The sequence below is a fragment of the Stomoxys calcitrans genome, chromosome 1 (genome assembly GCF_963082655.1).
Source record: "Stomoxys calcitrans chromosome 1, idStoCalc2.1, whole genome shotgun sequence".
Taxonomy (NCBI): domain Eukaryota; kingdom Metazoa; phylum Arthropoda; class Insecta; order Diptera; family Muscidae; genus Stomoxys; species Stomoxys calcitrans.
Genome location: NC_081552.1, coordinates 176,852,791 through 176,869,969, shown reverse-complemented (window position 1 = coordinate 176,869,969; position 17,179 = coordinate 176,852,791). Strand labels below are relative to the sequence as shown.

Genomic DNA, 17,179 nt, shown 5'->3' with positions numbered 1-17,179 from the left:
TTACTCTGTGCCGCTACTGTAGCTGTGATAAATTGTATAGTTCGAATCAGAAATTCCTGCTAATTCGGCTTAAGCATGTCCGTCTGTCCGCATATCCTTTCTGTGGTGACTGTCCATCTGTCGTTTTTTATGCCCTCCACCATAGGAAAGGGGTATACTAATTTCGTCATTCTGTTTGTAACTCCTAAGACCATATAAAGTATATATATATCCTTGATCGTCATGATATTTTAAGTCGATATAGCTATGTCTATTCATCTGTCCGTCCGTCTGTCAGTCGAAAGCACGCTAACTTTCGAAGGAGTAAAGCTAGCCGCTTATTAGTGTAGGTCGGTTGGGAGTGTACATGGGTTATATCGGTCCATGTTTTGACATAGCTGACTTCTAAACCGATCTTGGATCTTAACTTCTTAGCCACTAGAGGGCGCGATTCTCATCCAATTTGGCGTAAATTTTGCATGAGGTGTTTTGCTATGATTTCCAACAATTGTGTTAAGTATGGTTGAAATCGGTGTATATCCTGATACAGCTGTCATATAAACCGATCTGGGGTCTTGACTTCTTGCATGACATGGTTCGTTATTTTGCATGAGGTGTTTTGCTATGATCTCCAACAACTTTGCTAAGTATGGTTGAAATCGGTTCATAACCTGATGTAGATGCCATATAAACCGATCTTGAATCTTGACTTGAGCCACTAGATGGTGCATTCTTATCCGATTGGGCTGAAAATTTTCGTGAGGTGTTTTGCTATGATTTTCAACAACTGTGCTAAGTATGGTTGATATCGGTGTATATCCTGATATAGCTGTCATATAGACAGATCTGGGATCTTGACTTCTTGAGCCTCTAGAGGGCCAAATAATTATCATCCTTATAAACATACGTGTCAAATATGGTTTGAATCGGTCTATAGCCTGATACAGCTCCCCCATACACCCATCTCCCTATTTTACTTCTGCAGCCTCATAAGGGAGCCATTCTTACTAGATTCGACTCAAATTTTACACAATGACCTCTACTATGGTATCGAACATTCCATTCAATTATGGTCCAAATCGGACCATAACTTGATATAACTCCAATAGCATAGCAATCCTTTATTTGCCTAAACAGCCGAATATAGCACGCTTTCACTTGTTTTTGATTGAGAATAGATTCTGCTAGAATAAAAACCAAACAAAAAAAAGTTGCATCATTTTTCATATTTTGAAAGTTGTTTTAATATTATATACCGAGGTAGTATGAGGACTATACAAGTCTAGTCATACCGTTTGCAACACCTCGAAATACTGATATTCGACCCTATAAGGTCCGTATATTCTTGATCGTCTTGATATTCGATTTGATAATTGGATCTAGCCATGTTCTTTCATCTGTCTGCCGAAATCACAATTGAGGTCGAACGAATCGTATTGATCTAGGTCATTGGAGATTGCAAATGGACCATATCGGCTCAGATTTGGATATAGCCCCCATATAAACCGACCCCTTAAAGGGCACAATTATTATCCAATTTGGCTTTAATTTCGCACAATTACTTGTCGTACGACCTCCAGTATCTGTGCCAAGTATGGTGTGAATCGATCGATAACCTATATAGCTCCCATATAAAACGATCTCCCGATTGTATTGGTTGCCCAAAAAGTAATTGCGGATTTTTCATATAGTCGGCGTTGACAGATTTTTTCACAGCTTGTGACGCTGTAATTGCATTCTTTCTTCTGTCAGTTATCAGCTGTTACTTTTAGCTTGCTTTAGAAAAAAGTGTAAAAAAAGTATATTTGATTAAAGTTCATTCTAAGTTTTATTAAAAATGCATTTACTTTCTTTTAAAAAATCCGCAATTACTTTTTGGGCAACCCAATATTTATTGAGCCCTTGATCCGATTAGGCTGAAAGTTTGCACAACGACTTGTCGTACGACCTTCAGATTCTGTGCCAAGTATGATGGTTCATACCGCAAAATAATCATAATTTATGAAAAAAAAAACTAGATTGAATCCCCGTGAATCCCGCAAGTTCCAGTCCATGGAAGTCATAATTTGTTTTTTTTTTGCAGTGGTATAAGCTACTTTAACATACTTTTTTTACCCACCACCATATGATAAATGTATACTAATCTAGTCATTCTGAGTCGATATAGCCATATCCGTCCGTCTTTCGAAATCACGATAGTGGTCGAATGCGTAAAGCTAACCGCTTGAAATTTTGCACAGATACTTAATATTGATGTATGTCGTTGGGGATTGAAAATGGGCCATATCGGTTCAGATTTAGATATAGCTCCCATGTAAACCGATTTCCCGATTAGACTTCTTGAGCCCCTGGAAGCTGCAATTTTTTCCGATTTGGCTGAAATTTTGCATGTAGTGTTCTGTTATGACTTCTAACAACTGTGCTTAGTACGGTCCAAATCGCTCTATAATCTGAAATTGTACATGTAGTTTTCTTTTATGACTTCCTATAACTGTGATTAGCACAGTTCAAATCGGTTCATAATCTGATATAGCTCCCATATAAACCGATCTCCCGATTTGATTTCCTGAACCCCTACAAGTCGCAATTTGGCAGCTATATCCAAATGTGATCCGATCTGGTCCACATTTCAAAAGAAAGGGTAGGGGTCTATCAAAACTCCCTGTGCCAAATTTCATCGAAATCGGATGAGAAATGTTACTCTTATGAACTCAATACTATATATCGAAAGATCGGTCTATATAGCAGCTATATCCAAATATGGTCCGATATGGACTACATTAAAAAAATATGTAGGGGTCTACCAGAACTCAATTAGCCAAATTTCATCGCAATCGGATGAAAATGCGCCTTTTATAGGCTATATGGCAGCTATACCCAAATATGGTCCGATCTATACCACATTTAACTGGAATGGGTAGGGGTCTACCGGAACTCACTCACCAATTTTCATCGAAATCGGGTAATAAATGGATCTTTTATGGCCTAAATACCTTATATCAGGAGATCGGGCGGTCGGTCTATGGGGCAGATATATCCAAATATGGTCCGATCTGGACCACATTTCACGGAAATGGGTACAAACTCACTGTGCCAAATTTCATCGAAATCGAATGAAAAATGATCAATTTATTGCCCCAAAACTTTAAGTCTAGAGATCGATCTATATAGCAATTATATATATAACTAAATTCCAATTTTATGAGATCAGAAGGTCATGTTTATATACGAAGAATACGAAATCATCAAAAATTGTTTGGAAAATGTTTTTATACCCAAGATATCTGCAAAATTATAAATACCCAGCTTTTGGGTATATGTGGGTAAATACCCGGGTTTTTACACAATTTACCGGGTAAATAACTTCTGGGTATTTATCCTTCGTCCATCTCATGTCATTTCGCCCATAGTGGCACGTTCCCATACTCAGTGTCTTGTACTTAACAATTTCCTCTCGTATTTTTACCTAACTACTGTTGTTATACCCACCACCGAAGGATGGGGGTATATTCATTTTGTCATTCCGTTTGCAACACATCGAAATATCCATTTCCGACCATATAAAGTATATTTATTTTTGATCAGCGTAAAAATCTAAGACGATCTAGACATGTCCGTCCGTCTGTCTGTTGAAATCACGCTACAGTCTTCAAAAATAGAGATATTGAGCTGAAACTTAGCACAGATTCTTTTCTTGTCCATAAGCAGGTTAAGTCGAAGATTAGCCATATCGGATTATATCTTGATATAGCTGCCATACAGACCGGTCCTCCGATTTAGGGTCTTAGGCCCATAAAAGCCACATTTATTATCCGATTTTGCTGAAATTTGGGACAGTGAGTTGAGTTAGGCCCTTTAACATCGTTCGTCAATTTGGCCCAGATCGGTCCAGATTTGGATATAGCTGCCATATAGACCGATCCTCCGATTTAGGGTCTTAGGCCTATAAAAGTCACATTTATTACCCTATTTTACTGAAATTTGGGACAGTGAGTTGTGTTAGGCCCTTCAACATCCTTCGTTAATTTGGCCCGGATCGGTTCAGATTTGGATATAGCTGCCATATAGACCGATCTCTCGGTTTTAGGTTTTGGGGCCATAAAAGGCACAGTTTTTGTTCGATATCGCTGAAATTTGAGATAGTGAGTTGTCTTAGACCCTTTGACGTCTTTCTTCAATTTGGCCCTGATCGGTTCAGATTTAGATATAGCTGCCATATAGACCGATCACTCGGTTTTAGGTTTTGGGGCCATAGAAGGCGACCTCCTTCCTCAATTCTGCCCAGATTGGTCCAGATTTGAATATAGCTGTCATATAGACCGATCTCTCGATTTAAGGTTTTGGGCCCATAAAAGGCGCATTTATTGTCCGATTTCGCCGAAATTTGGGACAGTGCGTTATGTTAGGCTCTCCGACATTTTTCTGCAATTTGACCAAAATCGGTCCAGATTTGGATATAGCTGCCATGTAGACCGATATCTCGATTTAAAGTCTTGGCCCCATTAAAGGCGCATTTATAATCCGATTTCACTGAAATTTGACTCAGTACTTTTATTAGACTTTTCGACATCCGTGTCGTATATGGTTCAGATCGGTTTATTTTTAGATATAGCTATAAAAAAAACCAATATTTTGTTATAAACAATTGATCAATAACTTGTACTTATTACTATTTGGTCCAAATCGGAACATATTTCGATATAACTACTATGGGACATAACGTATGCAATTTTCACCGGATTTTGATGAAAGGTGGTTTACATATATACCCGAGGTGGTGGGTATCCAAAGTTCGGCCCGGCCGAGCTTAACGCCTTTTTACTTGTTGTGAAATGGCTTTGCATTAGCATAAACAAATGAGTCTTAAATGGAAGGTAACAAAAATGATGTGTACTTTACTAAGTACTTTACTAATTTTAGTATGTTCTAGTTCGAGATCTGGTGTTATTGAAAATGAAGGTAAGGATGAGAGTCCGTTCCTTTGAATGTCAAAAAATGTAGTACCCTATTTTCGCTCAAGGACTAAACTCAACATTTCGAGAAAAGTTTAAATCAGTTTTGCCGTTTTTAAATCCAACTGAACATACAAATCGCAACACTTAGACTTTTATCCATATCTTCTTCTTCTTCTTCTTATATATAAAAATCAGTTTGTGTTTGTTTGTTTGTTTGTTTGTGTGTGTGTGTTCCTTATAGATTTAGAAACGGCTGAACCGATTTTCTTGAAATTTTCACAGATGGTGCATTGTGACCCCGTGGTGAAAATAGGGTACTAAATTTTTATACCCTCCACCATAAGATGGGGGGTATACTAATTTCGTCATTCTGTTTGAAACTACTCGAAATATTCGTCTGAGACCCCATAAAGTATATATATTCTTGATCGTCGCGACATTTTATGTCGATCTAGCCATGTCCGTCCGTCTGTCCGTCCGTCCGTCCGTCCGTCTGTCTGTCGAAAGCACGATAAATTCCGAAGGAGTGAAGCTAGCCGCTTGAAATTTTGTACAAATACTTCTTATTAGTGTAGGTCGGTTGGTATTGTAAATGGGCCATATCGGTCCATGTTTTGATATAGCTGCCATATAAACCGATCTTGGGTCTTGACTTCTTGAGCCTCTAGAGTGCGCAATTCTTATCCGATTGGAATGAAATTTTGCACGACGTGTTTTGTTATGATATCCAACAACTTTACCAAGTATGGAATGAAATTTTGCACGACGTATTTTGTTATGATATCCAATAACTGTGCCAAGTATAGTTCAAATCGGTCCATAACCTGATATAGCTGCCATATCGACCGATCTTGGGTCTTGACTTCTTGAGCCTCTAGAGTGCGCAATTCTTATCCGATTGGAATTAAATTTTGCACGACGTGTTTTGTTATGATATCCAACAACTGTGCCAAGTACGATTCAAATCGGTCCATAACCTGATATATCTGCCATATAAACCGATCTTGGGTCTTGACTTCTTGAGCCTCTAGAGTGCGCAATTCTTATTCGATTTTGCTGAAATTTTGTACGACGGATGACCATCAACATACGTGTTTATTATGATCTGAATCGGTCTATGGCCCGATACAGCTCCCATATAAATCGATCTCTCTATTTTACTTTTTGAGCCCCCGAAGGGTGCAATTCTTATTCGAATTGGCTGACATTTTACACAGGTCTCCAACATGTAATAATATAATAATACCAGAGCAATTTTTTTCTTATATCCTTTTTTGCCTAGGAAGAGATGCCGGGAGAAGAACTCGGCAAATGCGATCCATGGTGGAGGGTATGTAAGATTCGGCCCGGCCGAATTTAGCACGCTTTTACTTGTTTGATATCTGAAGGGGGCGGAACCTTACCCTAATTTTTAGAAACGCCAGATCTCGGAAATGGTTGGTGCGATTAAAGCCAAATTTTGTGTGCTCTCTTATAGTAACCTTAAACAAAAATTTGATATCCAAATTTTGGATGGGGTACCTAGGGGCCGCCCCACCCCTACAACTTACCAAATATATATACAGACCAATCACGACAATATGGGACTCAAATGAAAGGTATTTAAGATTAGAAAACGTATCTGATATCCAATTGTCGAACTAAGTGTTTGGGGGACCACCCCAACACCAAAACACCCCTAAGTCGGACATATGGCAATATGAGACCCATGGCAATATGGGACTCAAATGAAAGGTATTTGCGAGTAAAATACGAATCTTATATCCAAATGTGGGACAAAGTTTCTGGGGATCCACCCCTTCCCCAAAACACCCCCCAAACAGGACTTATTTACTGACCATGGCAATATGGGGCTTAAATAAAAGGTATTTGAGTGTAGAATACGAATCTGATATCCAGATGTGGGATCATGTGTTTGGGGGAAATCCAACCCCGAGAACATCCCCCAAAGAGGACAAATATACGACCATACCAATATGGGGCTCAAATGAAAGATCTTTGAAAGTAGAACACAAATCTGATATCAATTTTCGGGAAAATGTCTATGGGGCCACCCCACCCCCATAACACCACCCAAATAGGAAGTATTTGCTGACCATTGTAATGTGAGGCTCAAATAAGAGGTTTTTTAGAGTAGCACACGAATCTGATATATATTTTGAAAGCCAAGTCACTGAGACCGCCCGTCCCAAAAAACCCCCTAAACCCCTCATATTTGCCGACTTTGGAAAAATGGGGATCAAATGAAAGGTATTTGGGAGTAGACCATGAATCTGATATCAACATTAGGGACGAACTGTCCAGGTGACGTGCCACCACCATAACACCCCCCCAAAAAGGACGTCTTTGCTCACCAAGACAATTTGGGTCTTCAAGACAGTGGAGCTCGATATTCATAGTTATATGGATATATGAGAATAGAGCACTTTGCTGATATATTTTCAGGGCTTAGTGTTTGGGGGACCCCCACACTCCCCAAAACACCCTAAATCGGTCATATTTGCCGACCATGTCAATGTGGGGATTAAATGAAAGGAATTGGTGTGCAGAGCAAGAATTGATACCCAGTCTCGGGACCAATTTTCTGGGGGTCTACCCCTTTCCCAAAATACCCCACAAACAGCAAATTTTTTACTGACTATTGCAATATGCGGCTCAAATAAAGGTATTTGGGAGTAGAGCACGAAATTCGTACCCACTTTCGGGACCATGTTTCTGGGGGTTCACCATGTTTCTGGGGACCCACCACCCTGGATTCCTTCCCAGTATCCATATAGAAGTCTTTTAAAAATGGGGTACACCTAACATCCAAACTTAAATGACCTTTAACCCTCTGAGCGAATTCATACACCAATATAGATCATATGGGATTCAGATAAAGCATTTATATTGTTATACTGTTGCTCGAGCGATATACACATACTATTTTAGTAGCATGGTATTTCATTAAAAGCCCTTTTATTGTCAAAAATAAATATTCAAAGGATAATTTTGTTCCACATAAAGTAAAAGAAGGCGCTGCGGAGCGGGTCCGATTCAGATAGTGTTATATAAGAATTAACAAACATCATTTTGCTTATATTTCACTAGCGCAAAACCTGTGTTATTGCTTTGAATCACATTTTGAGTGTAACTAGTGCATTATACAACTACCTAATATTGCCAATTTTTATTAAAATTTTTATCTGACACAAAAATTAATACTTTATGTGACTATATAATTTCCATAATTTTTTTCTTTTATGATCCTTTTTGTTATAAAACAAAATCTTTGTTTTTCCACATATTTATAGCATATTTTAAACAACTTTACTGGACAACTATTGTTTTTATTTTACTAATTTTTTCAATTTCTTTTTTCGTCTTACACATCTAATACATTTGGGGTTTTCCTTACAATACAAAAATTTCCCTCACTTGTTGCTAATTGGAAATATTCCATAAATTTTAAAACCAAACGATCTCTTTACCTTAACCTTTCCCTCATAACAACAAAAGCAAACAGATTTTTCCTAATCTAACCACAATTAATACTAACAACCATGTAATCCTAAAATCCCTTTACCAGTCTCCCATAGAGCAGGAAACATCAGAGCGACGGAAACCGAACCCCATCCTAAGGACACAGTCAGTGCAAAGACCAAAACGGAAAGGTTCTGTAAGCTTTAACATACCGGAAAGTGATGACAGTCAACCAAACTCAAATAAGACTCCCTCAACCACCAATGGCAGAGATGAAGAAGCATCACCTCCCGAACCGCAGGTGGTGGAAATCGCGAATGTACCTGTTCAAACGTTTGTGGCAAATCGTCCCAACCCCCAAGCACCCATAACGCCGGCATTCATTGATGACCGAAATCGGCAGTTCTCAAACCCCATCAGCTATTTAGGTGGTCCCTTGATGAGACCTCGCAATAGAAGTAGTATCGATTCCATTTTATCCTTAGATTAATTCAGAATCCATCCTTTAAAGTATTTAGCCTTCATTATTTAGTTGATAAGCCACTCATCCTTTTTTCTTAGACGGTTCCTTTGTTATAGTACTTATTATTTCTTAAATTATTGATAAAAATACATAGACACATATATAACACAAACTAGCTAAGTCATTAGTCTTACTTGAGTTTAGTCCAAGACTTTTAGATAGATTCTAGAAAAAATGTAAATTGTAAAAAACAAAGCGAAGCGAATTGAAAAAATTAAAATGTTAATAAAATTGCTACAAGTAATATAAACAGTTTGAAAATTTTCTAATCGGATGACAATAAAGGTTTGTACTGTTTTTAACACCTTAAAAATTAAAACTTTAAAATTAACTGACATTAATACAGCCACATTCGTTGAGTATTTGTTTGCATAGGTTAGGTTAGGTTGGTGCGGATATTAATCCGCCCCATGCCACTATGGACATACACCTACGCCTGTAATCGGCTTAACGTGTGCTCTAAATATTAATATGAAGTAACCTCGAAAAAGAAAATCTAAGTTAGGCATTCCGTGCTACTTACAAAATTCTTAAATGTTTTCCATGCCACGCCCCTAAGTGGGTTCATGTCTGGTATTGTGTTCGTCTCCATCTATGTACCGGTGTCTGTTAGCCGCGAAAGCCGGGCAATAACATAGGAAGTGCTCCAACGCCTCATCATCTTCCCCGCATGCCCTACATATGCTATCACTTGCCGCACCGATTTTGCATAAGTGAGCTCGTAGTCCTATGTGTCCCGTTATGATACCGAAAGCTATACTGACCTCCTTCTTACTTCGTTTCAGTAATAACCTCGTTTTCTCACGATCTGGGTTCCCCTATAAGATTTTCGCCGTCCTACCGACTGTTTCGCTGTTCCATAGGGTTGCATGCGCATTCGTCGCCCACGACCTTAACTCGGACTGCGTTAGCCAAGTTTATTGACGGCAGTCCTCTGGCCTTCACCACCAAATCACAAATCACTTCACGCATTCCGTGATCGCCCGGATCTCCGCCTGCAGGACCGTATTATGATCAGGCCGTCTAAAACACATCTCAGTCCCTGGGTTCTCAATGTAGACCCCAGGCCCACTCCATCCGTGTAACACGATCTTCCAGATGGCAATACTAGGGTTCCTCCAATCCAAGACTGTGCCGCTGGCAGCAGTGCCTAGCACTCGAAATCAAGTGTCGTCTCAGGTGTCCGATCGGAAACCTCTTCCATTCCTTCCAAGTTTCCTACCGTCGCCTCGATTATACCGCGATGGTATGAGCTACTCCTATTCTCAATCCATTTTCCCATAGCCGCAGTGGCTGCCTCGCACATAAACTGCGTTTAGAATAATCTCCAGTGCCCTAGTGGGCGTGGTCTTCATCGCTCCGCCTATGCCAAGACAACATTTTCTCTGGACCGGTTGTATTATGCTAATGTTGTACCATCGAAGTTCACCAAACTACTATGACGTAACTAAGTATTGGTCTAATCACGCTCCTGTCAGTGGACTCCTCTCGGATTCAGACACCATTTCCAGTCTGCGGCCCGTCTACATAGTGTCCAACATCTGTAAGCCTTCTCGGTACGCTCCTGTCTAAGACCACTCCTAAGTATTTGACCTAGTCAGATATCGAAATTTTTCTATTGAGGAAACTTGGTGCATTAAATTCGCCCACCTTTGTCTTCCTCCAATAGGCCTAGCCTAGTCGTGTACGATCTGCATGACCCTTTCGGCCCTTCTTCATAACTAGTTCGGATCCTTACCTCTTAGAAGTGTTAAAACGTTGTCATTGTTTCAAATCCCTCTTCAGTAAGCATCCGTATTAGGTTCTTTATGGTGGTTACCCATAGGAGTGGCGATAAAATGCCTTTTCCCTTTGCCTTTTTTTTTGTCCGATTTGGCTGAAATATTGCACGTAGTGTTCTGTTATGACTTACAACAACTGTGCCTAGTGCGGTCCAAATCGGTCCATAACCTGATATAGCTACCATATAAACCAATCTCCCGATTTGACTTCTAGAGCCCCTGGAATCCGCAATTATTGTCCGATTTGGCTGAAATTTTGTGTGTAGTGTTCTGTTATAACTTCCAACAACTGTGCAGACTATGGTCCAAATCGGTCTTTAACCTGATATAGTTCCCATATAAACCGATCTCCCGATTTAACTACTTGAGCCCTTACAATTCGTAGCAATGATGTGGTTTATTTTTCCCGCCGTGGTGTTAATAACACCCTGACAATGCCAGGCTCGCCCTGAAAATTAATTATCTCATTCTTCGCAGAATTTCGCCCAGGAACTCCTCTTCGCTCTCCTTTTTAAACCTGTCCGACACTTCACGTTATTCGTCCCAACACCTGCCGTGTTCTGCCTCTTCGCGTTGTTTAAGAGCCCGCTTCTTTCCCTTGCCCTAGTACCTTTAGTTCCCGTGTCCACCATGATTGGTTCGTCATACACGGTAGTACCCATTTCGGATATACCCTCCGAAAGGTCTCATTCATGTATATAACCTGTTCCTGATACGGTTGTAGAACGTTTGAAATATTTCTCACGTAGCAAGTAGCCAAGTTCCTGAACATGTTTTTTGTAGTTTTTTGAGCACTTTCCAGCAAATAAACAATATTGAAAATCGGATCATAAATGAGTTTTTGGCAGCCCGAACCAAATTGTTTGCACATAAGCAGGTAAACACCTCAACTGCAACCATGTACAATTTAATGAAGATATCTTTATCTATTCAAAATTGGCAGACTTATTTCCACTTATTTTTCCCCCATCCCAATGTGCGTCAGGCACACGGACATCACTAAATCGTCTTTAATTTTTAAGACGACCAAGAATATTTTTACTTTATAGACGGTGTTGTTATAGCCACATATTTGCATGTAAAGGTAGCGATCCTCCTCAAGTTCCTATAGGACAGCAAGCTCGTTCCGGACTGACCGCCGCGAAATATAATGGCGCCAGTCTTGTCATATCGAACAGTATTTAAACCAGAGCCAGTACCACCCGGCCGCTCACTAAGACTCTCCACTCAATATCGCTGATTGCCCGCGACTGTATTTGGAAGTACACGGTTTGGAGCATTCCACTATCCGCAACTTCTGGAAACGCCGGAAAACTTTCAGCTAAGCTTCTCATAATAACGATAGATACCACACAGACAAGTTCGAAGCTGTGTGGTGCTCACGGTGCCGACGTTGCTCAGTGTTGGCTCTTCATGCAATTATCAGACCAAGTGTTAGGGAGACCACCGCAACCCCCAAAATACCCCTAAATCGGACATATTTACCGACCATGGCAATATGGGACCCAAATGAAAGGTATTTGCGAGTAAGATACGAATCAGATATCCAAATGTGGGACCCCGTTTCTGGGGGTCCACCCCTTCTCCAAAACACCCCCCAAACAGGACTTATTTACTAACCATGGGAATATGAGTCTTAAATAAAAGGTATTTGAGTGTAGAATACGAATCTGATATCCAAATATGGGACCAAGTGTTTGGGGGCCGCCTCTTCCCAAAAGGGACAAATTTACGACCATAGCAATATGGGGCTCAAATAAAAGGTCTTTGGGAGTAAAGCACGAATCTGATATCAATATTCGGGAAAAGAGTCTATGGAGCCACCCCACCTCCACAATTTTTTACTGACCATCGCAATATGGGGCTCAAATAAAGGTATTTGGGAGTAGAATACGAATTTGATATCCTAATGTAGGACCATGTATACAGGGCATAACCCCTTCCCCAAAAAACCTCCCAAAGGGTAAAAATTTTTCGACCATGCCTATATGTGGCTCAAATGCAAGGTATTTGAGATTAGAAAACGAATTTGATAACCTATTTTGGAGCCATGTGTTTGGGGGATGCCTCATCGTGTAAACTCCCCTAAATCAATGACGATATGGGGTTTAAATAAATGGTTTATTGAAAGAAGAGCACGATGCTGATATATTTTCAGGACCACCTCACCCCCGAAAACACCCCTAAATCAGATACCATGAGAATATCAGGCTGAAATAGAGTATTTTAAGAATGGAGTACACCTTACATCCAAACTTAAATTCGTATACCAATAAAAATCATATGGGTTTCAGATAGAGGCACTTATATTGTTAAACTGTTAGTCAAGCGATATACTATTTTCGTAGCATGGTATATCACTAAATGCTCTTTAATTGTCATTTTTTTAATTTTGTTCCATATAAAGTAAAAGAAGGCACAGCGGAGCGGGCCCGGGTCAGCTAGAAGCTCCCATATAAACCAATCTCTTTATTTTAGTTCTAAGTCTACAGAAGGCATTTGTTTACATTAACGAATACTGACACGGTATAGCTGCGAGCAAAACACATGCTGGAATATTGAGCTTCAATTAATGTGGTGTTCATTGCTGTCACGAAAAGCTTAGCTGCGAGCTACGGGACCCGTCTACAGGTTGTGGATAGTGGAATGCTTTGGAGTAGCTGCAACGGCAGTCGCGGACAATCAGCGATATCGAGCGGAGAGCCTCAGAGAGACTCCGGGCGGCACCGGCTCTTCCAAAAATTCTTAGTGCCTATGATGCTCGATACGATAAGACGAGTTATTGGCGCATTTAAATAACCAATGACCACCCTGTTCCCGCGGCGATCGGTCCATCGGAACCGGATCGAGCTTGTTCACCTACAGGAGCTTGACAAAGATCGGCACCTCCACGTGAAAATGTGGCTACAACAACAACATTAACGTATGACTTTGTCCCTGAATTGTGTGTTCCGTTTTACTGATTTCCGCCGTCTATTTTAAGTTTTGGGGGTTTGTGTATTCAGGGCACTATAGTATAATTCCGGCGAACGTTTTTGTAGAATATTTTGACAAATTTGCTTGCGCTGACAAATGTGATTTTAATGATGTTCTCTTTAAGATGTTATTCCATTTTGGTACCCCAATCAAAAAAAAAATCATTTTGCTTACATAAACAAAAACTTAAATTTTTGGAAAAATAAAAACTTCATACGAAAACACCGAGTATTTGAGAAGCGACCTCAAAATAATTTTTATTTTTATACCCGCCATCATAGGATGGGGTATACTAATTTCGTCATTCTGTTTGTAACTCCTCGAAATATTCGTCTAAGACCCCATAGAGTATATATATTCTCGATCGTCATGACATTTCAAGTCGAACTAGCCATGTCCTGCCATCTGGCTGTCGAAAGCACGCTAACTTTCGAAGGAGTAAAGCTAGCCACTTGAAATTTTGCACAAATACTTCTTATTAGTGTAAGCCGGTTGGGATTGTAAATGGGCTATATCGGTCCACGTTTTGATATAGCTGTCATATAAACCGACTTCTTGAGCCGCTAGAGGGCACAATTCTTATCCCATTTGGCTGAAATTTTGCATGAAGTGTTTTATTATGACTTCCAACAACTGTGTTAAGAATAGTTCAAATCGGTCCGTAACCTGATGTAGCTGCCATATAAACCGATAGGGGATCTTGAATTCTTGAGCCACTAAAGGGCGCAAGTATTACCCGATTTGGATGAAATTTTGTGCAACGGCTTCTCTCATGACCTTTAACATACGCGTCGAATATGGCATGAATTGGTTTATAGCCTAATACAGCTCCCTATAAACTGATCTCCCTGTTTTACTTCTTCAGCCCTAAAGTGAGCAATTCTTACTAGATTTGGCTCAAATTTTACACAATGACTTCTACTATGGTCTCCAATATTCAGTTCAATTATGGTCCGAAATGAACCATAAATTGATATTGTTCCAATAACATAGCAATTCTTTTTTTATACTTTGTTTCTTTGTTTGCCTAAAAAGAGATACCTTGGCAAGAGCTCGACAAATGCGATCCATGATATATAAGATTCGGCCGGGCCGAACTTAGCACGCTTTTTCTTGTTTTTAACTCTTCTTATTTGAAGTGTTTTTTAAAAGATTTGTAAACAATTACTAATAATTACAATTTTTAATTTTTGCATTTTTGTTCACCGGGTCAACATTATGCGGTGCATATTGACTATTTACTAATTGAACTCTTTTCCGGGGCGTTTTGGTAACAGCTTTCATGGAATATCGGTAAGTCACTGCCAACTTTGTTATATTTGGTTCTGCTGATGATGCATTGTGCATTTGCATTATTTGTTCGTCCTTATCAGTACAAGAACATAGCAATCCAAACTTAACATTTAACTGAATTGTTTTTCTTTTAATAAAATGATTTGTTTTCTCAATTTTCCCGATTGTACTAAATGTAAAAATCCCAATCTCGATGGTCGTCATTAGATTGGGGTGAGTACACCGCAGTTCTCATATGCGTTGTCATATAAGTCGATAACATATCCTAAAATCCTTTTGATATGAATTGAGCGCCATTAACGCTGTGGATCACCTCTGGTACACCAAATTTATGAAATATGAAATATTTCGCTTATCAAAAATCGAATAACATTGGCAGCAGTAGCATCACGCATTGCTTTCAAAAAGGTGAATTTGGTGAAGTGATCCACAACGCTAAAGATTAGCATTATTACCATTCTTAATCCGCGTGTACTTCCAAAAAAAACAATATAAAGCTTCTGAAATGGCCTATCTGTTACAACTTCCTGTCCAATACTGGTTCTCAAATTCTGATTGCAGGGTTTCGTCTCCTTACAGGTCTAGAACTTCTTGACAAAATATTTGACCTGGCGCGCCATATGTGGCCAATAGAAAAATCTTCTGAACCTTTCAACAGTTCTCGTTATTACACCATGAGCGGGTAGGTCTTCTCGATAACAGTATGAGTATTATTAGACGGGATCCATAACTTCCACAATACACTCCTCTTCCAGTTCCTGGTGAAAAACGGTTCTCTTGTAGACAAACCCATCTTGAACTTACAAATCTGGAAGTCTTCTTTGTTTTCAGTTGTGGTCTTTATGAGATCGATGTATTCTTCGCTCAAACTCAAGAAGTTCTCCTGATATCTCTTCAATCATGATATCTTCGGGCAGCCTGGACAACACATCCGCCCGGCACGGAATGACTTGAAGCACCACACGAGTTGGAACTCTCAGTTACGATTTATGTGGTGTTCATCGTCATTACGAGAAACTCAGCTGAGAGCTATCGGGCGCGTCCACAGGTTTCAGATAGTGGGATGCTTTATATACGGAGTAGCTTCAACTGCAGTCGCGGACAATCAGCGATATTGAGTGGAGAGTCTCAGTGAGACGACGACCGGCACTGGCTCTTGCTAAAATACTGAGTGCCTATGATACTCGATATGGCAAGGCGAGTTATGGCCATAATTTTCCCGCGGCATTCGGTCCAATAGACCGGAACGAGCTTGCTCACATATGAAGCTTAACAAGCATTGCCACCTCCACATACAAATGTGGTTACAACAACAACATATCCGCAACAAAGTTATATGAACTCTTTCTTTGCTCGATCTCAAAATCAAAAGATTGGAGTTGGAGTGATCTGCGCGCCAGTCGACTACATAGGTCCTTTAGGGATATGAACCACTTAAGACTGGCGTGGTCCGTTATGGCGGTGAATGGCATCACCTCCACGTACGGCCTAAATTTCTTGATAGTCATAACGTTACGCTATAATTTCGTTGGCTTGCGTTTAACTTTTGCGAATAGAACGCTATAGGGTGGCTCCTTCTCGCACCATACCATACTCAGATGCATCGCATTGCAAAACTGGTGTAGACGTTAAAGTCTTCTTTTAACTCTCTAATGCGTCAATGTCCTTTTCAGACATTTCAGACTTCTTCGCCTTCTTGAAAGTGTCGGTTAACGTTGCTGATATTGAGGCAAGATCCTTAATAAACCGTCTGTACCAGCCCGCCGTCCCCAAAAAGCTCCTAACCTCTCTTCAGAGCACCGATTCGAAATCTGCGAAATCAGAATTAAAACAAAACATAAAATTTCTTTCTGTTCATTCGACATCAAATTATGCCGATTTTATACTGCCTGATACAACGGACGTCTAAAGCCTATTTACAACATACAACACTACATAGAAATAACGACACAGTACACTTAGTGCAAAGTACGTTTTCCTGATAGAACCGATTGGAACTACCATATCTCTGGTAATAGAAGTTAAATAGACTTCTATACGGATGGTTCCAAACTAGACGACCAGGTGGACTTTGGGTGTACTCTAAAGTTTTAAGTTTACCCGACCACTGCAGTGTGTATCAAGCGCAGATCTTTGCAATTAAGGAAGTAGTGGAATGGCTAAGATATAATGCCACAACCTCCATTGGCACAAATATCTTATCAGACAGC

General features: G+C 39.9%; 1 protein-coding gene across 5 annotated transcripts in view; it reads left to right on the top strand.

Annotated features, from left to right (window-relative positions):
- LOC106093786 (axotactin) overlaps positions 1-9,169 on the top strand; it is a 448,664-nt gene extending 439,495 nt beyond the window's left edge. For 4 of the 5 annotated variants that reach the window (XM_059363679.1, XM_059363659.1, XM_059363628.1 and 1 more), the window contains exon 21: positions 8,503-9,169. In XM_059363679.1, coding sequence (XP_059219662.1) covers positions 8,503-8,886 — 384 coding nt within the window. In that variant the 3' untranslated portion in view covers positions 8,887-9,169. Of the gene's footprint in view, positions 1-8,432 lie in introns of all 5 variants that reach the window. The other variant, XM_059363742.1, reaches the window with a different exon arrangement.
- Positions 9,170-17,179: the final 8,010 nt, after the last annotated feature.